General features: G+C 39.7%; 1 protein-coding gene across 2 annotated transcripts in view; it reads left to right on the top strand.

Moving 5' to 3' along the window:
• Positions 1-27,565, top strand: part of PRKG1 (protein kinase cGMP-dependent 1) — a 935,506-nt gene that overhangs the window by 123,822 nt on the left and 784,119 nt on the right. For both annotated transcript variants that reach the window (XM_075935047.2, XM_075935046.2), the window contains exon 2: positions 16,231-16,397. In XM_075935047.2, the coding sequence (XP_075791162.1) occupies positions 16,231-16,397 (167 nt within the window). The remainder of the gene's footprint in view (positions 1-16,230; positions 16,398-27,565) is intronic.

Genomic DNA, 27,565 nt, shown 5'->3' with positions numbered 1-27,565 from the left:
CAAGGACCTTCTGCCAGTTGTCATCAAAAGGTCTGTGGGACACTTTCCCTGTCCCCCCAAGGGTCTAGTAAATATAGTCCTATTTAATGAGGCAAAAATGCTTTCTAGATATATAATGTGTTTTATTCAATGATTTCAAGATTGTGACCCAGTTTATCTTTCTTGACGACCAAAAAGATTTCTATAGAAGACAGCACGTGTGCTCCCAATGCTATAATCTAAAATGATCTTTGACTATCATCAGACCTGAATAATATCTCTTAGGTCAAAATATGAAATGAGCATCTAGATTTGATGATAGGTGTTACAGAAAAGTCGAATACCGCATGCATTTATCTTGATTGTTGAAGGCTGAATTCACATCCAAGCGTGCAACAGCAGCAGTCTGTTCAAAGCTTCTTCATATAAGGTTAAGGTTAAGGCTAAGAGTCCATGTTATTACTAGCACTCTAGCTGAGATCTGGATGTGTACAGTAAATCTCAAAATAGCTTTCATGGCCATTTAAGGCAAATATTGGGTCTGAGTAATCACATTTAGTAAGTACCCAAGAAAATAGTTATATTACAGTTATTTTCCCATCCATAGATCCTAAAATGTTAGTCAAAAGTATATGTATATGGCATAGCGATAGTATATGGCATAGCAAATCTTTTTAACTAAGTGGGACGGCTGTATTGAGAAGGCAAACCTACAAGCTTTTCTTTCAGTGATCCCTTATCATTTCTGCTACAGAAAAGTCATAAAATGGTGGCAATAATTTAGCTTTTTGCTGTGTTTTGGCTTTTTTCAAAAAAAGTCTTTATTCATGAACAAAAACATACGAATTCTTTCACCAATTTATTTGTTACAGTAGTGATGGTACTAAGTGTTATCTGTTTTAGCTCCTTCCAATTAGGAGAAAAGGGGAGAAAAGTATGTTTTAAATTTCTGCCAAAACAGGTGTATGACTGTGGGGCATTTAATCTGCACATTATAAAAAAAGTGTCCTATAATGACTCAATAAAATATTTTGTACAATTTACAGGTGACCAAAGTTCAATATTAAATTATTCTGTCTCATTCCATTCCTATGACAGGCTAATGTTAATACATTTTAACTTCAAATTTGTCAAATTAGAAAGAAGACAGTAAGAATGGAGCATCCAATGGGCTATCTGAGATTAACGTGATACTGGACAGAAAAGTTGATTCAATCTGTACTTATACTAGGTTTATATAGACCTTAATTTAATGCATCTGTTTTTTTAATGCTGATTACTAGGTTTTTGAAAAAGTCTAACTTTTTATCATTGAAACTGTATTATACTTACTAATTGCAGCTAAGAACTTGGTGACTGGAAGTTAGATTTTATAGCTTATTGAATGGCAAATTGCAAGTCTAAGCCTTTTAAAAAAGACAAACACATACAACTGTTAAAATTCAATATTAATTAGTCTGTCAAGCTCTGAGCTAAAGAGCTTTGATTATTTTACAATGTCTTCTGCCAATATAAGAAACTTAAAATTTCTATTTAATCAGAGTGGTTCTTTTACTAAAGTAGTAGGAACTGCGAGTAATTTATGCCACAGAAACTCCGCATAGTTAGATCATCCTAAGAGAAAGTCCAGAACCTCTCTATCCAGAATATCTTTTGGTTTTGGTGAGAGAGGCTAGTCAAATCATCAGTGGTGAATCTGAACACTCCCACCTCTGAGTTTTGGTCAGAAAACAGTATCCAGATTCAGCTATTTTCTTGGCTCTGTTTCAGATATAGTCTTCAGAAAACACACTCAGAAGGGGTAGAACTATTGGAAGCCGATGACCTTGGATTTCTGCCTTCACTTTATACAAACATATAACAAAATAAAATGTGTATGAATATATACAACAGACAGAGCATAAAACAACATTTAATGTTCATTATTTATAAATCCCAGGTGGGTGGATTGGGAATCTTCCTGACTTTTTTTTAAATGTCCAAATGGGCATCCTGGGCATACCTGACTGAGGAGATAAATTGGACTGCCTGAAAACTTGTTCTCCTGGCTGGATTTCTTAACACTCTCAGATTCTTTGGGAAAATGACAACATTGTTTTTTAGGAAGATAATATTTTCCAACTGCAGGTAAATCTGGGCAACAGAAGTGTCTGCAGTGGGACTCCAGATAGCCTGCTTTGCCTCATCTTTCTGTTCCTTCTCTGTTACATTCAATCTCATTTTCATGATTGTGGCAGTTATAGCCCTGGCTGGCGCCTGCTGCAATACAATGGTTCTGAGGATTTAAAGGCATTCTTGAAGGATTATACAAAAGCCAAAGTCTGAGACCAAAAGCCAGATACTAGCCAGATGGATTCAGTATTAATATCTAAGCATGATCTCCAGAGAGTTCAAACAGCTCTGCTCTAGTCACCTCTAGCAATGTGTGCATAGATCCTATTGACACTGTAAAAATGAGTGCCTTATGAAAGGGAAATAGACCAATCTCCAAACTGCATTGTCTGCATTCTCGTTTGATCTTGATTCCTTAGCATGTGTCAGGTTAGAACTTGGCTCTCAAACATTCATTAGTCCTTTGAGACACTAGCAGGTGAATCTCATTCTATGCTTAGCTGCCTTACAACAACCCCAATTCTCGAGCATTTAACTTTCTGATTATAGTCAGCTAAGGAATTTCCCCCATATTATCCTTTCATTCTGTTAAGCTAGTTCTAGCACCCAATACTTTGATTTGGCTTTGTTTTTTATAGTATATCTGTGCCCTTTCATTGACACATTCCCTTTTAGTTCCCCAGGGCATGGTCTAGGCTAAGAGGCAGTCCCCTGCACGCACATGGGATGTAGTGTCTGGCTATTCTTCTATACCAGTCCAATCATAGAACACTGAGCCCTGCAGAGGCAATACTTTCCAGAGTTGTTAACAAACTCACAAACAAATGGTCTCTTTCAGAGAGCCTTTTTACTCTGCTGTGGCCCCCATTAAAGTTCATTGGCTCATATGGAGAAATAGCCTGATTGAAGATAAGCTGGTACTCGCCCACCCTTTCTTCAGGGAGGGACCACCATGTAGGGTCATCTGAGGAGCTCTTGTCTAAAGCCATTTCTTTTTCCAGGAGAGGTAGATTCAATGTTCATTTTCATCTTTCTTCTGCCACAAACTGTGGTGTGATCCTTTTTAAGATCCAGACTTTTCTGAGGTTTGAGGCGGGACATACAACTGGCTGAACACACAATAGTTTATTAACCCTGTGTTGTCCAGTGTGGTATTCATATACCTCCTCATAATCCCTGCAATGGCACCTTGTAGTCCTCATAACACCATCAAACCATTGCAAGAATGCACACAAAGCAGAGTGAAATCCCAGCTCCAGTAAAGTCCTTGGGAGTTTTGCAAATGACTTGATTTAGGATTTCACACACATTGCTACTGAAGTAGAATCTCATTAATCCACTCCCTGCTAATCTGCACACTTTTTATAATGTGCACCAAAAATGGTTCTTTCTACTTAAAAACAAATACTTAGAGCAGACACAGGTGTTTTTGAAGTTTTGCTCTATTAAGAATTATTAGTGTAATCTATAATTAATGAGTATATTTTGATATACCATTAATTAAAATGAATACATATAGACATTGGTGGTAAAATACATTTGTTTTTTCTATCTGGCTATGTCTAGACTGGGATGATTTTCCGGAAATGCTTTTAACAGAAAAGTTTTCCATTAAATGCATTTTCAGAAAAGAGCGTCTAGTTTAGCACGGACGCTTTTCCGCAAAAGCACTTTTTGCGGAAAAGCGTCCCTGGCCAATCTAGATGCACTTTTGTGCAAAAAAGCCCCAGTCGCCATTTTCGCAATCGGGGCTTTTTTGCGGAAAACAAATCTCAGCTGTCTACACTGGCCCTTTTGCGCAAAAGTTTTGTGCAAAAGGTACTTTTGCCAGAACTGGAGGAGCATAGTATTTCCACAAAAAGCACTGATTTCTTACAGTAGGAAGTCAGTGCTTTTGCAGAAATTCAAGCGGCCAGTGTAGACTGCTGGCAAGTTTTTCTGGAAAAGCGGCTGTTTTTCCGGAAAAACTGGCCAGTCTAGACACAGCCACAGTGTTTATTTACTAAATGTGTCAAATTTAGATAGTAACTTCTAATGGTTCTTATGATACAGTAGAAGATGAAGGGCTAGTGTACATTATCTTTAGAGAAGAGATAATTACTCATCAATAATTTTATTTCTCTAAAGATATCATTTTTACTTCTCCCCCTAATTTCATGTCTCCCCTAAAGTATTTATGCATTCTCCACTGCCCTATGCAGCAGCCCCATATGCAACATGCCTTATTAGACATAAGCAGTTTATCAATGACCTTTTGACTAGGCCTCCAAAGGAGTTAACCTTCAGGTCCCTGCTGTCCTGAGGACTCTTCTCTGTTTTGGATACAGCCTTTCTCTTTCAGAGTAGAAAGAACATCAAATTCAAACAAAAGAGATGTCTTACATATCTCATCTGGATACTTTGCAGTGCTTAGCAGGATAGGTACACTAAACATAATTGCAGTGAATATTTTGGAAACTATGTTTCTATAAAACAGTATCCTTTTCCTGGGCCTGCTTTGGTCAGAGAGGTGCAGTCAGCAATTCTTCTTTTTTTTTTCTGATGCCTGGGCTCCTTGTTCTTGCATCAGCAAACACATTACTGTGGCCCAAAATCTCATTTTCCATGTTGTTCTTCCCCCTGGTTAAAACTTGTCAAGTCATATATGTTGATATTTAAATTGTTTACAGAATTCACCGTCTTATCTGGCATCTTTCACAAAAGGGATTTACTCAGCTGTTCTGACATGTTGCACAGTCTCCCAAAAATGGTGGTTCTAAAATTCATCAAGATTATATTCATTACTAAATTGACCATTCCATTTTATCCTGAAATAGCCCTTTTGAAGGCAGATGTGTACGCACACACACAAAGTGTCTTTAAAATGTATTTTCCCTCACACTCAAGTCTTTTGAGGGATGCTAATTAGGGATGTTAATTAATTTTTCAAATATTTACCTGTGTCTGAACATAGGGATTACCCTTGTAAACTCACCCCTTGTTTCTTAGAGATGAGGGGATGTTTGTGTCTGTATTTTACTGTAAATCTCTGTTGGCAATATTTGTCCTCCCCATGAAATATAAGCTATAGACAGCTACCCATTACTCTGTCAGAATCACTTTGCAAGATTCCTACTTAACCATCTGAACCAAGACATTTTTCATAACTTAATTTTTGTATCTTTTTCCTATGATAAATACTCTTTGGTCATCTATTACTTTGGGGAACTATTTGCTGCAGTTAAACAAGGAACTGGACTGCCATATTCATGGGGTTACAGAGGCTCTAGGAGTTGCTCCTCAAAATGAAGCCTCGTGCCTCAAGAGATTCCCAAATCTCGGAGAGCTAGTTTTGTTCTAGTTTGTCAGTGAGGTGAAATCCCTGGGTAAAAATCCAGTCCAGTTAAATCACTGTGGTTCCTTAAGTCAAATTTTGTTCTAATTTATTTCTGTAACTCTGCTTATCAAAGTTGTTCTAAGTTAATATTAGCATAATTCTAGCCTTCACAATTTTAAAATTTAAAGGATACCCCTATAGTTACAGTGAAATAATTATAAAGACTACAGTTTTCCACTGCTTAGCCATATAGACTTTGAAAAGATTACTAAATTTTAATCTAACAATGTACTTTAGATTGGGTGATTGGGGCACTGTATTGATGTTTTTTCCTTGTAATTTTTGTTTGAGCTTTAATGAGAAGTTAAAACATGATATAGTGAGCAAAACTGCAGATGAATTGCCTATTTAAAAAAAGAATTGAATGAAGAACATAATTTCATCCAATAGTAGTAAAATACATTAATAGCATAGTTAGATATTCACACTGGGGTTGCACACTTGAGATAGAATTTCCCAGATTAGAAGCTGTCACATAAGAAGGTAAATAATGAAAATTTAGAAAAGTGTGGAATATCTTCTTCTTGGTCTTTCTTTACACACACACACACACACACACACACACACACACACACACACACACACACACACACACACACACACACACACACACACACACAAGATTAATTTAATTTCTATACGGTTTAGGTTTATTCCGTTCCAAACACTCAATTTCAAAAGTTGTGTACTAGTTTAAAAAGCGATCGTCCCATTTTGTTGTCAGGTACTGTTCTTGCTTGTGACCTGTTGTATTTTGTGTATATGAGCTCTTTTAAATTAACTGTAATCACATGATTATGAATCTTACAAGTCTGAGTTAGTCTTGAGTCTGGTTAGTGCTTCCATTTTCTTACTTAAGATTTGGGGGAGGGATGGAGCAAGACACAAATGTGTTTTTGTATTGCACTCAATACATGCATGTTGAAGGAAAAATAGACCTTTTTTTCTTTACTCTGTTCTTGACTTTTATTTGGTTTCCTGTTCATGAGGTTAGCATAGCTCTCTGAGAAACCTAGGAATGATTATATTTACCATTCTCTTAAAAATCTAAATGAGAAATATTGCCAAAATTCACGAGTAAAATACAACTATCTAGTGTATGGAGTAACCGCACCAACACAACCTAAAGCTTATTGCTAGGCCCATGTCTACCTGCTTCCATGTTCCCTCTAAGAGTTTTTAATATCTAGAAGAAGAAGAAGAATACACTGGTTGTTCAGCTCAGACTTTTTTTGTTAGAAGACATTTTATGGAATTCCCTATGCAAAAAAGTTAAAATCTTTAATTACGTTGCTCCCCTACAAAGAAAAAGAAGAATACTTGTGTGCTATAAATGTACATTAATCCACCACTGCCACTACCTACTTAATGCAAAATTACCATTGTAAAAATATTTTTAATTAACCTCCCATAAACAATATTTCCTGTGCTGCAGTTACAAAACTATACCTAAAAAAGGGGATAGTTTGATCTCTGATTTTAGACCTATCTTTTCAAGCATAAGGAGTCCCAGCTTCTATCAACATCTCCGATGTAGGAAGAGCCAAACCACATGTGGGATATCTAGATACAAGTATGAGAGGGGAAAGGGAAGACCAATGTTTTGCAGTTCTGGGATGATAATGTTGATATTGTTATCAGATTGAGGCATTTTCACTCTAAAGCAGGGTCTCAAACTCAGTTAACCTTAGGGTCAATGCCAGTCTTCAAATCCTCCACATTGGTGGGCCAATGTGCATCCATCTCTGCAGGGCTCCAGAGGGGATGTCTCTGCACATTTCCCCACCATGCATCTCCTGCCGGCCCTGGGTGATTTAACCACCCCAGGGGAACCTTGGCGCCACCACCAGTAGCACAGCAGGGCTAGAGCGGCTTCCATCTGTTAGCTCTGCATCACTGCCAGCACATCTCTGTGGTCTGGGAGAGTTGTGTCCATAGGACAGGTAAGCTCGGCCGCCTTGGACCTCGCAGTAGCCATCTCAACCATCCTATGGATGGGATGGTCCCCTATACTCAGGTTAGCCTGCAGGGCCCTGGGGGACCACAGGGGAATGAAGCTACACAGCAGCCTGCTCTGCTTCACCACTATCTCCCAAGCCAGCTCATGTTGGGGCTGAGGTGTCTCACTTCCCGCTGCTCTGGTGAAGCCGAGCAGCAAAGCTGACCTGAGAGATGGGGAAGGAGCAGAGCAGAGGCTGCTGTGTAGCTCTGCTTCCCTGCAACTCCCACCACTGTGGTGAGTGGACCGGGGCAGACTCCTGCTACCATCATGCACCAGAACTCCACTCCCACCGGTAATCCCTGAGGCTGTGTCCCTTGGGAAGGAGGCTTGAGGGAAGAGGTGCAATAAGGAAGGAGCAGGAGCAAGAAGAGGCAGGGTGGGGGTAGGAGTGGAACAGGGCCTGGACTTGGGGGAAGAGTACAGACATTTTCCTCCATTTCTCCCCTGCCCTCCTCGGGCTGCAGGGACTCATGTGCCAGCAGCCAGGCATGGGCCAGATTGTGGAAGTGCTCAAGCTGCAGATGGCCCTAGGTTATGAGTTTGAGACCCCTTCCCTAAAGCTCTCTATGACTTCTGCATCTTTGATCGCTCAGGATGAGTAGCAGCTTATAGTTATCCCCATTTAGTTGCATAAGCAAGCATATAATTTACAAACCAAAAAGGAAGATACCATATGTGAATCAATATGCATGAGTCAATTCGGTATACAGCAACCCTCTTTGGATTGAATAATATCAGTTTGATAATCTAATTCTTATGTACTCTTCCTCTGAAAGAATGGCTCTTGTATATGCCCCAAAGGTCTGCTTCTGCATCCAGAACCTTTTAAACATCTTTTACTCTTTTTATAGTGTACATGTGAAACTTAATGTTTCCTGACTTGCTTTCTTTTGGTAGGTTAACTTTGCATACTTTTACCGTAATGAATTTTCTCAGGTTCTTTTTGTTTGCCTTTGAAGAGGGAGAAAATCCATAATATGTTGCTATTTGGCCAATCACCACCAGATATCTGTAGCTAGGCCCTATTTCAGGACACAAATGTAAACTTAAGGAGTGCGGTTATATGGCACTTGCTCCCTGACTGTAAATCAAAATAGGTTTCTCTGTTGCCAAATTCTAATTTTGTAGCAAAATGTGTTCTCATTTTTTAAACAGCATATGTGATGGATTTAAATAGGAGAATGTTATGGATTCTGGGTACCTGAGATACTTAAATTCTAAAAGGTCCTGATCCAGCAACATGTCTCCTTTACTGAAATCTGTTGAAGCGGAGAAGGACTTCACCCCTGGTTTCTGATCTGGTGGTATTCACAGACCATTCCAAACAGGCAGAATTTTCCCCTGAATTTAAACAAATTTAATGGCTTTATTTTGATTTAATAAAATAAAATGTTTGTCTCTCACAAGTTTTTGCCCACCCCCCCAGTCTGCATGACAGTGATGTGATAACACAAGAAAGGTAGATAGTATTGATGGTTCTTGGGGATGAGTATAAAAGAGGGAGCAACATGACCAGCCATAGGATTTTACTTTACCCTCTTCAGTGCCATTCTCATAAATAAGCATTTAATGTGTATCTGGTAACCCAAAGCTGTGCAAACCCTTCCACATTATATGTGATACTTAATCTGTGAGCCACTAATTAAGAATTTTGAATGGGTGGGCTGCGGACAAGTTATATTTTTGTTGTCTGTGGTGATCTGCATGAAATTGACATATTGAAGAGTAGTTAATTTAAAATAAAATTTATTAAGTATATAGAGAGGTTCAGTTTAAAACAACGGTTTTACAACTTAACTATTCTGGACCAGAAAAACACTACCATATATTTCAGTTACACCAATGGGAAACTGTCAAATGTGTTACTTTCTGAAAAAGGTACTTTATTTTCTCTAATCCTCTTAGCCAGCCAAACACTCTGCCTGATCTATTTCCCTCTAGTTTTGCCCACAGCTATCTCCCTTCAGGTGTCACTGGTGTGGTTGTTGAGTTTCTACCAGATGCCCCAAAAGTTGTTTCTGATCTCTGCTCCTAAATTTGTTCTGAATTGCATATGGTTCTGTTTCACTTCCCATTTGCCTAGTCCATCTTTGTTTCTCCAAATGTAAAACCACACAAATGCCAGCCTAGTTACACTGGAGTAAAACTCTCCTCCCCCTAAATTCCATAATGCATACTTCAGTTTATGCTAGTGCAGCTTTTCTGCCTCAGACTATGGATGGGGTAGCTATATCAGTGCAATTTTTCTTACTGTTATGGAAGCCCTGAGTCTTTCTATCCCCATTTGCATTTTCTCTTTCTCCACTCTTCAAGTGGTGGTTTGATGTTGAAAGAAGTCCTTTTGGGTGCTAATTAAACTTTGTTTAAGTATTTATTGCATGTGACTGAAATTGTTCTGATGACAAATTACCTTTTGGCCTAGTGTTTCATGAGACTGGGATCATCTTATTAATATTAATTCTGGTTCCCTAAAATGTGAATTATTGACTCGATGGATTATTGCCTGTCTGTCGCATAAGGTTTTGGTGAATTATTGCAAAGATTACAGGAGAAGTTAATGCTACTGTAGTTCATATTCTCAGGTGGCATAATGCTTCATGCTATTTTGAATTGCCCACTAGTCTGTTTATTTTGGTTTAATGTCTCACATTTATGTGGGTATTCTCAATAGTTGCTTAGTTCATTGGGCCAAACTGTGCGCTGCAGTGTGGCCACTATCAAAAAGCCACTCCACACCTGGTATAGATGGATCACTGTAAGTGGATCTCCCCACTGTAAAGAGAGCCTCTGTTGGCAGATGATTCAGAAGCCAATAAACTAGCATCCGTGGCCAATGTAGACGCGCTTTTCCGGAAAAAAGCCCCGATTGTCATTTTCGCGATTGGGGCTTTTTTGCGGAAAAGACTACTGGGCTGTCTACACTGGCCGTTTTCCGGAAAAAGGACTTTTGCCCGAGCGGGAGCAGCATAGCTTTTCCGGAAAAGCAGCTGATTTCTTACAGTAGATCATCAGTGCTTTTCTGGAAATTCAAGGGGCCAGTGTAGACAGCTCGCAGCTTATTCCGGAAAAGCAGCTGCTTTTCCGGAATAAGTGGCCCAGTGTAGACACAGCCGCTAAGTCTCCCACTTACTGTTATAGGGAGTGTAGCTGCATCTCCTGTGTGTTCTGGCAATCTTCAACTGCCATTTTGACTCCTTGGAGCTGTTGAAAGCAATACCAGTTAGTGATACTGTAATATACTTTGAATTACAGGATTGTCACACCGCCAGTTCAGGACTGGTAAATCCATAGGTGATTTAGAGTCACTGCTAACTCTTCTCAAGAGGAGGCCTGAACTGAAGATCTGGGTCTTTTATATATCAAAAAATATTTAATTTTTTAAGACAGTCTTTCCCAAATCTTATGAATCCAGTATAATTAGTTTGACAGCTGTCCTATTGCCTTATTATTTTGAGGGTATTAAAATTGACTTTGAAAAGATGTAGTCCATGGTGTTGTTAAGTGCCATTATTTTCCCACTTTATTTCTGTTAGTTTCTCCATTATAATTCATCATTAACTTCCTCAGAAAACAATGACTGCTTGTTGCCAGGGTTCCTGTCTATTCTTGTACCTTCCTTTAGAGAGTTAGAAAATGAATGTGCTACTTGTACTCTGAGTGTCCCTTAGTATTAGGAACCGTTAAACTCAGTACTGTACTAAATAAGTATTTGTGAAAGGTCACTCTTCTTCACTCTTCTCCAGGTTTATCTGGAGATAGCCTGTTGTATTAAAAATATTGTAGGTTTATTTTACTTAAAGACAGCCTCAATTGGGATACTAAATCAGAAAATATCAATGCAATAGTGAGTTTTCTTCACACATAAAGAAAGAATGCAAGAATTGTCCATTATTAAACCATTTACTCTTAATAGAAAGAAACATAATTTGAAACTGTTTATCTTTAGTTGAAACTTTAGTCTCATATTTTGTCAGTTCAGGGATTGATGCAATTTTATAAACCTAAAAATCAAGGAAAAATGATGATGAAATATGAGTTTATTCCATATGTAACTTAATTTCATATCCTCTGGTGCGTGTCCTTTTATGTAAAATACCTTTTTATCACACATACCTCCCAAATGAATTTTATTGTATGAAAACTGTATTTATTAGACAATCTACAGAAAGTTAATGGTCTGTGCTCTGCAAGTATCTAGGAATGGTACTGGTCTTGCATGAGTAATTCTTTGTATTACCAAGATGACAAATATCCTCCCCTTGGAACAACAGAATAAATCTTACTGTAATCATGACCACAGATTTGCACTGAATTTTGGATTACAATAGATGCAAAAAATATTTGATTATAGGAATTAACATTGCTCAGGCTGTTGATTTTAAGTTGGCAATAGGATGTGAACACTGGCATAAGCTTACCAGCACTGGGGGATTCATTCATATGTGGTTTACCCCTATAAAGAGGAAGATTTTTTTATATAGCCATTTTAAATAGTGCTCATCATTGTGGTTGCTGGCTTCTATGAAACACATCTGCCTAAGCATAACTACTTTGCAAAATGCCTTTTAAATATGTTTATGATTTAATGTGACTAAGAGCAATAGTCTCCACAGAATACTGTGGATACTTTTATTTTTATGATTCTTTTTTCACTTTTGGCTAAGATGAAGCAAATTATCAATATAATTGGTATATCGTTTGTGTCATGAGGCTGTCCTTTACTAGCAGGAAAATAGTCCCAATGATTTAGTGGGTAGTCTCTATCCTTAATTCCTGCAATCCTTCATGTGTTGTCTTAGTAGGGCCTTTATATGCTGTGAACATATGCCTGAGGTTCTCTTACATGGAGATAGGGAAATATTACCAATTCCTATAGTTTGCCTATGTCATACTTGCTCTGCAGATTTTGCTTCTCAAAAGAAAATCCTAATGGTTTTCAATCATCCTTCTGCCACTTCTGTTTCCTTATTCCGACTTTCTGTGCCCCATTCTGGAGCCCCTGAGAGATTTTTCCTACTTTCCATGGTCTGTGCAATAACTTATATAATTTTTCTGTTGCCTCCCTAAGGGATAGATAAGATTTGGTCCCCACTCTGAAATTCTTACAGTCATTTGATAGTTATTCTTATTTATAATGAACACTATTTGAAATAATTGGACCTCATTTTACCTTCAAGGAGAGTCTTGTTTTGACAATTGAAACTGAAATATCTGTAAATACAGTGTTAGCTGATTTGATTAACATGGAAGCATCTTATACTTGTTAGCACTCTGTGAGAATGTTAATAATGAATGTTCTTTATTATTGTCTTTCTCCCTTCAGGTATAGGGTTAGGGAACCCCAAGACAGCACTACTTAGACAAATAACAGTATTAACATTGCACTTTTGAGAGCGTAACAGAGGCTTAGTCTTGCTTTAGAATAGAGCAGTCAATGAGGGAGGAGGTTAATATCCATCATTTTTTTCTACCTGTAAATTTTCCATAGTCTTTCATTACCACGAAAAAGAGCAATAAAAGAATATATATGTTCTGGGTTGTTTTATTGTTTTCCCTAGTAATCGTAATGATGACATTTTAATTAAATTTCATGAAAGTGAAAAGTTTTGAACAAAGTTAGGCTAGCTGTTTTTCTAAGTCATACTGGAAAGGCTAGTGTTCTCTATGCTGTGTTCATCAATTAGATCAGTGCTGTTTGTGCTTGCAAAGTGTTTTGTTTAGAGTATATCAAGGAAATAGAAAAATGAGAGCTATATAGTACATTTAACGAATAAAACTGATGTCTGACATAATGAGTTGTTTTGCCAGTACCATTGAAACATATATGCTGTATGAAATAATATCCACAAGACTTACTTTGAAAGACAATTTTTATAGTGTAAGCAAAACAAGTGTATTTTTAACAACATATATTCTAAATTCATTCTTGTTTTAAGTTTCTAGAGCAAGGCTAGTCAGCATGAGGCCTGTGGCCCGCGGTAGTTTTGGTTTAAATGGGTCTCAACACAAAGCCCACGGGTGGGATTCTTTGAACGTGGCCTCCACTGGGAATACTCTCCACAATAGCGAGGTGTCTCCTAGGCGGGTGAGCATTGAAAGATGCAAACAGGCAGGTTGGCTGGAACAGACGGGTACAGGGTGTCGGCTTTTCTAGCCTCCAGGGAGGAGGTGCTGGGAGTGCTGGGGCATTGTGTGAAAGAAGCTATTTGCATATATATTTGCATGCACATGCAATAATACTTAGGTTGGGGCCCTCGGCATGTGCTGTGAGTATTGCTGTAGCCCCCAGGGCTTCCAAAGTTGAATAGCTCTGTTCTAGAGCCACAGCTTGGCTCCTGTTCAAGAAAATGTGGTTGCCTTGAAAGAAATTTTGATTTATATTGCCAGTTTTACATTTTCATAAAGTAAACTTCACCCCAGTGTACAGGCTCTTTGCATGGCCCTACACCTACCCTTAGTAGTTAGACTGGACACCGAGGAGTTAAGCAGAAGGAAAAGGTGGAAGCAACACTGCAGCATCCATTTCATGAATAGGGAGGATGGAAGGAGCTAGGTAGCCACCAATCATCCACCCACATGTTCTAGAGCAGCATGAGGCCCGTGGTACAGTTTTGGTTTAAATGGGGCTCAACACAAAGCCCCCGGGTGGGATTCTTTGAACATTCTTTGAACACTAACATGTTTTTTTTGGAAACAGTGGCGGAGAAACTAAGATGTTGTGTTTTCTGCATGTTTCCCACATTCCTCACTCCCACTTTATGTATCACTTAAGTGCCACATTCAGTTTGGTGAGGGGCCTCAGCACTGAGATAACTTTAACTAAAAAGGGCAGATCATTTGGCTGCCATCAATTGTCATTGCTCCATTGAAAATATGACTTCAGCAGAATGATGACCATTTACCCTGACAAAGTATCTGCCCCATAATGGGTGGGAATAAAATATGCTCTTCTGTCTGAATGTCAATATAGCAGTGACTTACATGGGGATGTACCCTTTAAATAATCAGACCACCTAAAGCATGGACATCTGAGCCTTTTAAATGAGGGGCCTGTTTTGATGTCAGTTTTATTGAGGAAATCATGAGACTTCATTTAATTCAAATAATCATCTGGTGTATAGTGAAATCAGAAATAGATTCAAGTCAAATTAATCAAGTCAATATTCTTCAATACCATAAAACACCTTTTAAATCTTGTGTATTGTAGATTGAGTTTGAAATGAATTTTTAACTTTCAGATTCCTACAGGCATTGTCTTTCTGGAACAGGCCAATGACCCATTTTGGGCCACACACTCCTCACCTCATGGACCTGGCAAATTGTCCAGTATAATATTGGAGTAAGGAAGAGATGGTATTAGGAAGAATTGTTTTCTCCAATACCAGATTGTGATTGACTTGCTGAATATTAATACTCACTTTTTAAAAATCACAGCTTATTGTAGTGACAGTTTTGTTTTGTTGGTGTCTGCTCTCTAAAGTAAAAATCACTTGCCCTCTAATCAAATGGTTCTATAATGCCAACATATGGAGTAAAAGTGATTGCACAAATGCTATAGACAAAGATATCAAATACAGATGGGTTAAAGGCATAGCTATCCCTTCCAAACCATCCTTATTTAAACGATCCTATTTAAGCCCTAATTTGTACACATACACCATCCTCAACTATTCATTTGTACAAAATCCTCTAAGAAGCTTGTGATAGTCTTAACATTACTCTCTGTATTCGGAGATGGATTAGGATGGACTTGATAGACAATCTGAGGGGAAATATTTTAAGCATAATTAAACTGTTACACCTAAGTGCCTCAATGCAGCATATGATCTTAGAAGTAGGAGGAGTTGATACCACCTCAGTAAAAACTTTGTAAATGTTAAGAAACAATTCTGTTTGTCACATATTTTCTATCTTGTGCTGTGGCAGAGATACTGAAGTATTTCAGGAAAAAATGGTTAAATTGTACATTCACTTATACATACCAGAGTATTAATATAAGGATGTTAAAATAACTTGTTAATAATTTATACCTTTTTATAATTATATATGTTGACAATAAACTGTTTTCCTGCTAATTCCATCAAAAGTTGCTAATTAAACTGAGAACCTCTGACTTCTATTTCTAAAGCAATTGCATGCAAAATCCTCAGCAACTGTATATTTTTGTATGTAGTGACAATACAATTCCTTGAAGATACCACTAATATGTAACCAAAGATATTAAGTTTTATTTCTGTAACAACGTTTTCTATATTGTATTTAATAAACTTTTGGATTATCCTTAATACTACAGAAGGAATGTCCAACATGTACATTATTGAAACTTTTTGTATTCTCTATTCTGTCATTATTATGAAAACATAATAAACTATAAATCACAAAGTCTTAAATTTTTCATTTGTTGTTCTGTATGTTGAGAATAAATACTGGAATAGTTATGTTATTCTAAACATGAAACCTGTAGCTAAAAAACATGATGATTATAAGTCTTTACCTCTACTTCTGTTTCAAACATGGCATAACTAAGTGAATGCTTATCATAAATAGAACAAGTTAACAAGCACACACACGCACCCCTCAGTATTTTTCATTTCTTCACAGATGGACTTTGCTTTCAGACTTGTTGGGAAAGTATTGGAATCTTTACAAGCAAATGCATCCATCAGCGCACCAGGGCACTGTGTGAATGTGCTAAACTTCACATTCTGTTAATAAACTAAAATGTCAGACAAGTGGATAAATCTTGCCTTTCTTACCATAGGTCCAAGGATCTAATAAAGGAGGCAATCCTTGACAATGACTTCATGAAGAATCTAGAACTATCTCAGATCCAGGAGATTGTGGATTGTATGTATCCAGTGGAATATGGCAAAGACAGTTGCATCATCAAAGAAGGAGATGTGGGTTCACTGGTGTATGTCATGGAAGGTATGGTTTGTAACCCTGACACTTTGACCATTCCGTTTAAATATTTCCCTTTCATTTTATCAGCTTACACCCAGATGAAAAGTGTGTTTCATGGCACAGATCTATTTTTATCCACAGGGAAAATGGTTGAAAAAGATGAAACACTACTAATATATGATTGCTGACTGATTGCATGGTCTGTTCATTTTTGGTATACTAGTATTAGAATTCAATGTGAGCTAAAGCCCTGATCCTACACTGAGATCTACTAGTACTAACCGAAGGCTACAAAAGTCTCTCTGAGTCTGTGCCATGGATCCTGATGTAAGTTGAGAGCATAATGAAAGAAAGATGGTCTAAGGCAAAGGACTGGGGATCAGAAGTGCTCACTTTAGGATGGTGGTAATATAATACTCCTGGAGTGCTGTGAGGCTAAGTTAACTAATGTTTATAATGCACACCATGAGCCTGAGATGTAAGACACAGCATGCAAGTGAAACAAATTATTATTTAGGAGTAATGGAGAGTGACTATGGATTCATCATGATTCATAATGTCTGCTAATACAACTAAAGTAACTAACAAGGCAACTTTATTTTCCCTTAGGAACAACATGGTGAATGAGTGGAAGGGCCATCTATTCTTGGGTAGCCACAATATTTCTGAGAATCTTGTGGTTTGATATTTATAGGTGCTGGGCACAGTGAGTTCCCTTTGCTGTTGGTAGTCATCCCCCTGAAAAAGGAGGGTCTGGATGTATATTCTGGAGCTCCTGACTTGGTCTAAGACTTGACATGCACATGTGTGACATTTTCTAGATATTTCTTTTGAAAAAAAAAAAAAACACACACACTCTTAAACTATATAGGAAGAAAGGTATTGCCATACTGGATCAGACCAGGAGTTTATCTAATAAAGTATCATGTTTCTTAGAGTGGCTAGTATGAAAGGCTTCAAAGATAAGTGCCTCTGGCATTGGCCACTGTCAGAAACGGGCTGCTGTTCTAGATGGGCTATGGGTCTGATCTGATTTGGAAAACTAAATATACATGTATACAGTTACTTCCCTATTCCTTGCCAGAAACGACTCTTATAAACATTTTGATCAGGTAAACATTGAAGAAAAAAGTAATTTGAACTGTGCATGCCATACCAGTTCAAGTCTCTGAACCATGTACTGGAAAACATTTACAATACCCATATCTATGAATTAATTTCATATACTTAGCCTATTCCTTTTAAACAAAAGGCTGCTCAAGGCAGTAAGTCATGCTTTTGTACAAAATTTCTTGCCAAACTCTTAATAATGCTCTCCAATTGCAAAATTCTTCATCCTTTTAAAGCTAACTCTTTTCTCAAGGCACATTTGATTCCATCAGCATTTGACATTTATGTTTTGTGCATTAAAACAGCATTTTACACGGTGAATTAGTAAATGGGAGAGTCAAAAGCCAGCTCACTGAACAGGTTTTACCCATATTATATGAAAAGGCATGCAATTTAAAAAACTCATAATTTGATTGTAGGAGATGTCAGAAAATCATTCTGACTCAACATAAAACACATCAGCTTGAAACAGAACACATGTGTTCTCAATGATTTCTTTATGCAGCCTGATAAGTTACGGTTAATAAGCTTTATATGAATTGTTTAATGCCATGTTTTTATATAAAAGCTTTTCAAAATGCTGAAAGTCCAAACCGGTGCTAACACAACTCTACTATTATGTGCAAGGGGCTTGACTGGTGACAGACATTCCACGCAGCATTAACCCTTAGTAAACTTGAGGGGAAATATCTACAGAATTAATGTTGACTCTGTTGAATTTTGGGATGAATGTATAGACAGGAATGCAAAGAAAGAGGCCTGACACCTGCCATTTTGCCACTAGAATCTGGGGCATACAAAAAAGAGTTTAATTCTTCATTGGAAGTTCTGGCCTATATTATGCCACCAGAAGTATATAATTTCTTGAGTTACAGCTGCCCACTCTGAGCACATTCCCCTACTAGAAGTGCTAAGACTATTGAGGCCTCCATACTATGGGGCTTTCAGTGTACCTTTGTCTCTGCTACAGCTTTTTATGTAGGAAGTCATGGTTTTGAGCCTCAGTGAATCTCTTTGTCTTTGGCTGATCTTCTAACTTAATTTAATATATGTTATTTATATAGCTCCTTAGCATTTTTCAAACAAAATCATGAAACAAAATCATTTCACTCTGTGCTTGGACATAATATAAGGAGTGGCAACAAAAATAATGGAGCTGAAAGGAGATTTTATCCAGTGGGTCAAAACAGGGTTATGACCACAAGATCATTTGCTTGCTTTGGCTAGGTATGTATGCATCTTAATAGTTCTGCTTTTTAAAGTTTTTGTTTGTTTATAAAGTTAGTTTCAATGTGTTAAATTCACTGGAGAAACCTTTCCTTAATTTACTATCAACACTATTTTTTTCAATATATGTTGAAATCTTTCTTTTTGTGGATTCTATTATGTACTCCTGAGGGAATTATTCCCCCCAAAATTAAAAAAATGCACCAAAATATAAAAATATTGTGCACAATATTATTTTATTTGTCAATAAGTAAATAAATATGGAGGCTCCAGCATGCAGTGGAGAGCGCTGATCACTGGCTGCACAGAGGAGGGAAATCACTCTGAAACAGCTTCTCCCCACTTCCAGCCAGGACAGGGTTTCAGCAGTGAGGCTGCACTCAATCCTAAGGCCATGCCAGGGCCTGGCCAGTCCCAGAAACACCCTGGGGTCATGTCCCTCCATGCCAGGCACATCGGGTGTGGTTTGGCAGGCTTACTCCAGCAGGATCTAAATAAGGAAGGGCTTAGTTTGGGGAGATCCAGATGTGAGGTGAAAGAGTTCTTTGTGGGGCAATCTGGGTATGAGTGGCTTGGTGGGGGATTTGGATGTGCAGGGGAGGGTTCTGTTTGCAGACGCAATGGGTCCGCATTAAAATAGATGGGGCTCATTGGGGAGGTTTGAGTGGGGGACTCTGGAGGAGGTCTGGGTGCTGAGCAAGTGGGGCTTGGTGGGGTGGAAGTCTGGGTGCAGAGAGCTTATCAGGTTGGTCCATTGGCAGAAGGGGTGTAGGCTCATCAGGGTAGGGGTTCGATTGGCCTGGATAATAGGGGGTACCCTAGTTCCTGCTGCTGAGGGGGAATCAGATGCCAGGTTCTTGCTTCCCCTTTTCATTTCCCAACCCCCCTTGCTCTGCCCCAATGCATACATTCACCATTGTACAGAAAACAGTATGGTGACCACATAGGGCACTCAGCATATGTAGAAGGTGAGGGCAACAGGGATTAGGAGCAAGGAGGTGACCTTCAACTGCAGAGTCAGAAAGGTTCTCTCCTTTCCTCAGGCAGCTCTGTGTTCACAGAATTGGGGGAAGGTGACATGTGACCTGCATGCACCCTATGTCTCATTTTTGTTTGTGGGGGGGGGCAAGTCCCTCCTAAACTATGCCCATAAGCACCCCCATCCCTGTGGTGTTTACCTCTCCATTAGCTGTTGGAAAGGATGTGCTTGTGCTGCTGTGAGGACTATGTGACTGCTTTTGTGTTTCCCATTGTTTCCCTGTTATTTTCTGCAGGGGACATGAATTACACACAGTGAAGCAGAATTCCCCCAGAAGTTATTCTTCTCTTGTGCTTCTAACTCTCATCTATGTTAACTGAAGTTATTCATGTACAGCACTGGGTAACAGTTAATGCAGTGTCTATTTCTAGCTTTTAGTTCAACATTCAGATGCAGACTTTTATATATGTGAATGAGATACAAGTGCTGTTTCCTTAGCAGGAGTGGCTCGAGGAGAGCTGCCGGCAACTGGCACCTTAGGCGGAATGCGCGATCGGCGCCCTGCCTCCATAGTCCTTAATGGTGTGACGTCATCATTTGGGCGCTACATTAAACACGGCGCCCTAGGCAACTGCTGAGGTTGCCTACATCCACAGGCCGCCCCTGTTCCTTACAGGTCATAATTTTCTAGCAGTCTAAACACTATGTATTGTAAAAACAAACCTCTTTTGTTGTCACTTTTTTCCTGTACACATTACACTATCCATTTCATGGACATCGTGATAACCCTTAACTGCCCTTGTGCTGCATTGATATCCATTTATCATGAAGAAACAATACTGATTCCACGATTAAGGCTGAAACATTTCTTGTCAGACATGTGAGGTTTGTAAAACATGCTAGCTACACTAGATTTAGTGGCGTTTTGACAGTTCAAATCCCTGTGCCTTGAAATTTGAGTCCTAATTTTTCTTTAATTCTATTTGTTATTTATATTTGCAGAATTCCAGAGCCCTGCAGATCTGAGAATGTTGGTAGATTATAAAGCTCCTAATCTCTGGTTTGCCACTGTGTTTTTTCCTACACTTTGATAAGATAATTCCAGATCTGCTAAATTCCTTAGGCTAGACTGTAGTTTTATCAATAACCCTCAGTAAAAGGTGGCAAATAGCTGTCCTCTGCCAAGAGCAGCACAGACAACAGATTGTGACTAAGTCTCTCCTTGATTCTGCACTAGCTCCCATGAGAGAACTGACTGGTATGTCCTCTTCTACCCAACTACATGGATGGAAGGACTAATGATTCTGCAGAAACTGTCCTTCTTTCATTAACAAAAAGGTGACGCTGAATGCAGGTTATGTTGGACTTCACTAAACTCTGTGCACTGCTTTATATGTCTGCATGGTTTCCAGATCAACTGCTCACATTCCTTATTTTCCTGGTGTTCTGTCAATAACAGTCCCTCCAGAGAGCATGTACTTTCTTACTCTCTAATTCCATTGATCATGACACAACTTTCCTATTGTACAAATATTTTAATATGAACAGTAACTAATATTTGATGCCCTACCCCGGCACATAGCTAAGTACTGTAGATTCTTCTCTTTTACCTCAGGCTCTGCTGATTACAGTCTTAAGTAGCTTGTTTTCCTCAACAGAGGATCTCACAGGGAGTTACCTAGGTTTATATCCCATTCTAGCAAATGATTTCTGTGGGGTTGGCTTCTGGATCTCTGTAGGCTCTCTCTTCTTGTTGTCTGCTGGCTCATAACTGCCTCCTGGTCCTTCAGATCACTTGTATCTCTTGCGTAGTCACTGTTTGATCTTGTAACACTCACAACTCCTTTAGTCCACTTTTTCTAGTGTATCTCTGTCTTCAACCTCACAGGCATTCATGTCTTCAGGGCTGGCAGACCAGCCATTCTCTAGAGCCAGCATTGTTGGCCATCTCCTCGTGATAGTATCTCCATCCTTTTGGTTGTAACAGGTCTCTCTTCATTGGCAACTATTTTGGCAGCCTCTTAATGATGTATTCCTGTGTGCCAAAAATGTTAAGAAGGGCTCTGAGTCAGAAGAAACAGCCTTGTGTAAGAGTCCCTTAGATGCCTTTACAGCTGATTGTGCCTTACTATGATTTTGTGGATATACTGAGGAGAAAGTATAGTGGTCAAACTCCCCTTTTGTATGGAAATTCTGAGGCAAATGGAATGCCATATCCAGAATGCTCATATACCAAGTGAGCATTCAACTTTCCAACTGCTGACTTGCTGGTTGTATTGGGCAAGGCATAAACCTCCCAGAAGTTTGAATAATATACTGTAATCAGTGTTCCCTGCAAGCTGAGCATTTGGGTGGCTAGTCAGGAGAGATTCAGGTGCTGCCCAGATGATGGGCAGAGTGCCCACAGCTGACCACATCCAGCACCATATGTCACTATTGGTGGTGCACATACGTGCATGCCTTGGTGCTCACAACAATATTTATTCTGCACATAAATAGAAAATCTTAGAGGGAACACTAACTGTAATTACTTACTGCTTCCCCTTGAATATTAAATAAATCAACTCCTTTCTGTTCCCATGATTGGGTAGGTACCTCATGTGGTAAGAGTACTTCTGTTGGAAGCTATCACCTTCCTGGTCTCACTGAACATCTTGCTTTGTGAGCTGATGTGTGGGTTTCACTACTGCAACCATATGGACAAAACTTGGATGATGCTTGCGAGGAAAAATAGATTCTCTGTATCACTTTCACTTCCACTGGATTGGATGTGTCTCTGGTGATCTTCATCTTCTTGGCATCTGCTTTCAGTTCCTCCCTGCTGTGAGTAGATGTCCAATGTACATCACTTCACCTTTTCTGAGTGGCATTTTTTCTGGGTTGAATTTTACATTCTCAATTGCTGTAGAAAAGCTTGTGTTTTCTGTCGAGGTTTTGTTTAGCTCCTGTATTTCTGCTCCCTTCACCCACAATGAGGACATCACAGCATTTACTTTCACCCCAGGCTAGCCTTCCAGCACTTGAGTGAATTTTCTTTGGTGCAGGGCTTACGCTCACTGGTATATCCAACCTTAGTGACCAAATGGTGTTGCAAAGGTTTGAGGTTTTAACCAGACTTATGTTCCACAAAGCATTCCTTGCACCACAAACTATAGAGATTTTGGCTTTGGAGAGCTTTGCAAGAGGCCATAAAGTAGATGGTGGCATCCTTTCAATGCCTGGGTCAGTGACTTTGGGACTATTCAGATGTGTAATTTTGCCTTATGGTTTCTTTACCATCTCTCTGCTGTTCACGCGGCTCTGCTGGCCTGTGGGAGTGTTGTGGTACCTCCAGCTCTGTAGAATTTTGAGCTCCTTGCTTACTGTATTACATAGCGCCACTGGAATTTTCCTTCATGGTAAGCACAGACGTCCTATTGTGGAGTTTACTTCCAGTCACAGCTTTCCCTTGAGTGCTCATTGCCCTTTGTAAATACCCCTGTATGCTTTTTAAATGGTCTCTATTGTCCCTGAGATACCTTCTTTTTTGGCTTCTTTCACTACAACAACAAATTCTGATGCTGTGCCAGATCAGATTCATGGCTTGTAAGGCTCTATTTCTCAATGAGACTCTGTGGTCTCCATCTATCACCACAAACTTCAGATGGTAGCATCTTATTTTCTAGATCAGTTATTTTAAGGTCACGTTTTCCTATGGACTGTATTACGCTCTCAATGTACATTATTAATGTGTGCTGTCATGATTATGAGGGTTAGCCAGCAGCCTGGGGATTAAGGGGTTAACTACACCTAGCCAGGTGGAGTGACCAATAAGAATGTAGGTGGGACTTTTCAAACTGGGACAAAGGAATTTGGGTTTTTTTCTCTTCTCCTTTTGTGTCTCAGAGAGTTCTCTGCAGCTACAGAGAAGGACAAGCATGTCTCTCTCTTTCCAAGACACCATTCTTCATTTTCTGTAAGTAGGGTAAAGTTTAGGTAGTTTCGTTAGGTTTTATTGTTTTAAGGATTGGGTATGGGATCTGAGATCTGGCATTGCTTAAAAGATGTTTTGGCTTTTCTTTGTAACTAAGTTCTAGTCCCATGGAGTTTCTCCATGAGTATATTTTGTTACCTTCCTCTCTAGTCATTATACTTGCAACTGGAATATTGTTGTAATAATAAAAGTTCTTTCTTTTCTTTTTATTAACCTGGCAGTGGTTAATTGTGTGCCTTGATTTTTATTTTAGGGGTAAGATTTCCCAAATGATCTTTCCCCTGATTTCTTTATCAAAATTTGGGTGGTGGCAGCAGAAGTTTTATTCCCAAGATCTAGGTTTTTAAGATTTTGGGGGGAGTTTGATACCAAAGCCTGGTAGATAAGGCTTTGGGGTACACTTGCTGGCCCCCACTTCTGCATTTATCATGCCAGAGTGGGGAAGGAGCCATGACATGTGCGCTTGGTTTTTTTTTTTTTTATAATGGGCATTGGGTCTAATTAACCCTAAGGAATCACATTGAAGGAGGCCTCTATTTCAAGCACAGAACATTTCCCTGTTAACATTGTTGCATATGTAGAGTTTGGTATAGTCCTTTGTTGTTTTCCTGCACTAATGGCATGAATCTGTTACAGTCTTGCACTCAGAGAGAGTCATAATGTCATTATCCCTGCTGTCTGACATGCTATCCCCTGCCTTTACAAGTCTTCCTGAGACTTTGTTTTGCTTTAGCACACACTGCTAAAAAGGTTCAACTTGCCACATTCCTTGAAATGCTGTCATAGAGCAGAGTACTTTTCCTTTACCCTCTCCTTCTGTCTCCCAGAGTAAATTCATCTCATTATGGATATAGAGCTCTGACTACCTCTTTTCCTTTTCACAAAGCAATCCCTGTACAGCTTGCTTAGTTAGTCCGTGCTCAACCTACTCTTTAGCTCATGTCTTTGTTCCTAATTTATCTTGTCCATTGTTAGTAAATAGCTCCCTGGGTGGTCTCCTTATCTAAGCTGGCTCAGTCCTTGTCTTTTTACATACCCCACCGTTCAAGCCCTGACCACTGATGCAGGTAGCCTATGCCAGGGAATGCAGTGGCATGCTATGCCTCCTTTCTCCCTTGACCCAGATGAATAGAGCAATAGATGCCTTGCCTTAGGCTATAAAGTGACCTCTAGAGGAGTACATCTTGGTGCATCATTTAGGAGAGAATTTTTATGTCTATGAAAATTGAGGAAATTCTTATGAAACAATTTTGATTAAGACAGTTCAATGCTGTAAATAATAATATGTTCAAGAAACATTATTATTATAACATTATCAACTTAAATGTTTAAAGGGGAAAAAAGCACACTATAGGCTCCTAAATAATATTGCTACTTCCATTACTGTAATGTAAAACCATCCTCACTAAGGGTATGTCTACACTACCACGCTTGCTAGTTCGAACTAGCGGGGTAATGTAGGCATACCGCACTTGCAAATGAAGCCCGGGATTTGAATTTCCCGGGCTTCATTTGCATAAGCCGGCCGGCGCCATTTTTAAATGCCGGCTTGTTCGAACCCCGTGCCGCGTGTAGACGCGCGGCACGGGCTAGATAGTTCGAACTAGCAAGCCATTCCGAACTATCTGTACGCCTCGTGGAAATCCTCGTGAATCCTGGGCTTCATTTGCAAGTGCGGTATGCCTACATTACCACCCTAGTTCGAACTAGGATGGTGTGTAGACATACCCTAAGTTTCAGAGGGATAGCTGGGTTAGTCTGCAACCGAAAAAACTTAACTAGTCCTGCAGCACCTTAGAGACTAACAAAAAATGTAGATGGTGGTATGAGCCTTTGTGGGCACAACCTACTTCTTCAGATGAAACTATTTACATTTTTTTAGTCTCTAAGGTGCTGCAGGACTAGTAGTTTTTTAAGCATTCTCACTAAGTCTATGTTTTAGTCAGATAGTTTTAGTATAACTCATGGACAGGTCACCTGGCAGTAAACTAAAATTCAAGGCCTTGTGACCAGTCCATGACTTGTATTATACCTCTGACTAAATCTTGGGAGTGCCATGAGTGCTTAGGAGTTGGCTGCAGGTGCTAGGATGGATGGAGTGCAAGAGCTTAGGTGGGAACAGCCTAGGATCCCCATTGATGCTTGTGAGATTAGGGAGGACGGCTAGTGGGGCTGGCAGGCTCCCTACCCAGCTGCTTGGAACTGGTCATATATCTCTCCCTAAGTTCCCAGTTCTGTGCACTGCCAGCTTCACAGCTCCCATTGGCCACGGTCCCTAGCCATTGGGAGCTCTAAGAGGTGGTGCCTGAGGATAGAGGCAGCGCATGGAGCTAAGAGGAGAGAGGGAAATGTGACTATGCACAACCAATATTCCTTATGGAAATATGCTTATGAATATGCATAACTGAAAGATGCTTTATGCAAGACACATCTTGTAACATGTTTAGAAAAGTTACAATCTGCTGGATGTGTATGTTCTATTTGTGTGCATATAGAATTACCACATTTGAAGTTAGAAATATGACGTAAAAACTTGTTTATTAATCTAGATGTGGAAAAAAGTCTAGAAACTGCAGAACGAAAATGAGAAGCGAGTGAAGTTTACAGTGATGCAAAGAAGATTTTAGCTTACTTCAGATAGAATGAAAGAGTTGAGAAATGGGAAGCAGGACTTTTAAGTGTGCTATATTTTGTGGGCATTTAGCGTTTTGATTGTCAGACTTTCTGTTCACTGGTCCCACAAAGTCAGGCAATGTTCCACAAGAATGGGAGGATCCTTACCCACGTACTCTTTAACTGTGAGTCCTTGTGTCACTGCTACAAATAGCAGTTTGTATTTCTATGCATTTATTATGGAACACAGCCTCATACATATGCATCTCCCCTAGAAGATATTCAAGTATCATTCCCATCTTGCAAATAAGTTAATTGAGAGCAACAAAGGCACTTTGGGGCTTGGAGAGTGTGCACAGTCTTGGCTGAGCTCTCTTACTTTGATGATCACTAGGTAGCTGAAATTGGATCCGTGAGCTGGATCTGTGTGGTTCTAAGCTCCCTAGGGCCTGAGCATGCACCAGCCATAATCTCTGGCTTCTTGTACACACTTCCTGTGCATGGTGTTGCTCTAAGTTCTTCTAAAAGAAAGACTTGTATACAAGTGCCAAGTATGCCATTACAGACGTACTTACAAAGATGCTGTGGAAATGGTACTTACGTGTTTATAAGTACAAGTACCTTCAATTCCTGTATTTCCTGCAGTAATTTGAAACATTGGACAACAAATAATGTGAGCATATAGTGGAAGAAAAATAAAAAGAACAATAGAATTTTATTCATACACATGCAAGCGCAGGAACACTCAGGCTGCGTTCCTGGCCCACTTGTTGCCATCAGCGCCCGAAGCTGGGGGTGGGGAGTGATGACATGCATGTGATCAAAGCTCCTCCTGACTGCGGCTCTGTCCCCTACTCCTGCCAGCCAGTGCCCAGCCTCCTGCTTCTGCCCGGCCTGGGGCAGCTCAGGGGTGGCTACCTCTTCTGCTCCTCATGTACAGCAACTCCCTGGAAGCAGCGGCACCTTCCTTCCACACCATCGGGATTCCAGCACCATGTGCACCACTTCCTTCCATGTGTGCCAATGGCGGGGGGAAGCGGGTGAGGAGCCGGATGCCAACTGGGCTCCGCTCTCTCCACAGCGCTGCCTGCAGCCCAGAGGAGCCAGTGCTGCTTAGGAGTGGGGCAGCCCATGAGGCTCAGTTTTGTCTTGCAGCCCAGGAGCAGGGACAGCACATATCTACATGGCATGGGCATGACCTGGCAGCATGCTGGCAGCCAGCAGTTCGCGACCCTGCACCAGTCTGTGGCTTGGTGGTTGGGAACCATTGCTTTAGCTGAATTGATAAGT

This window comes from Pelodiscus sinensis, chromosome 8, assembly GCF_052426305.1.
Source record: "Pelodiscus sinensis isolate ZL-2025 chromosome 8, ASM5242630v1, whole genome shotgun sequence".
In the NCBI taxonomy this organism is placed as follows: domain Eukaryota; kingdom Metazoa; phylum Chordata; order Testudines; family Trionychidae; genus Pelodiscus; species Pelodiscus sinensis.
Note: the sequence above shows the minus strand (reverse complement) of the source record. Positions and strands in the feature narration are given on the sequence as shown.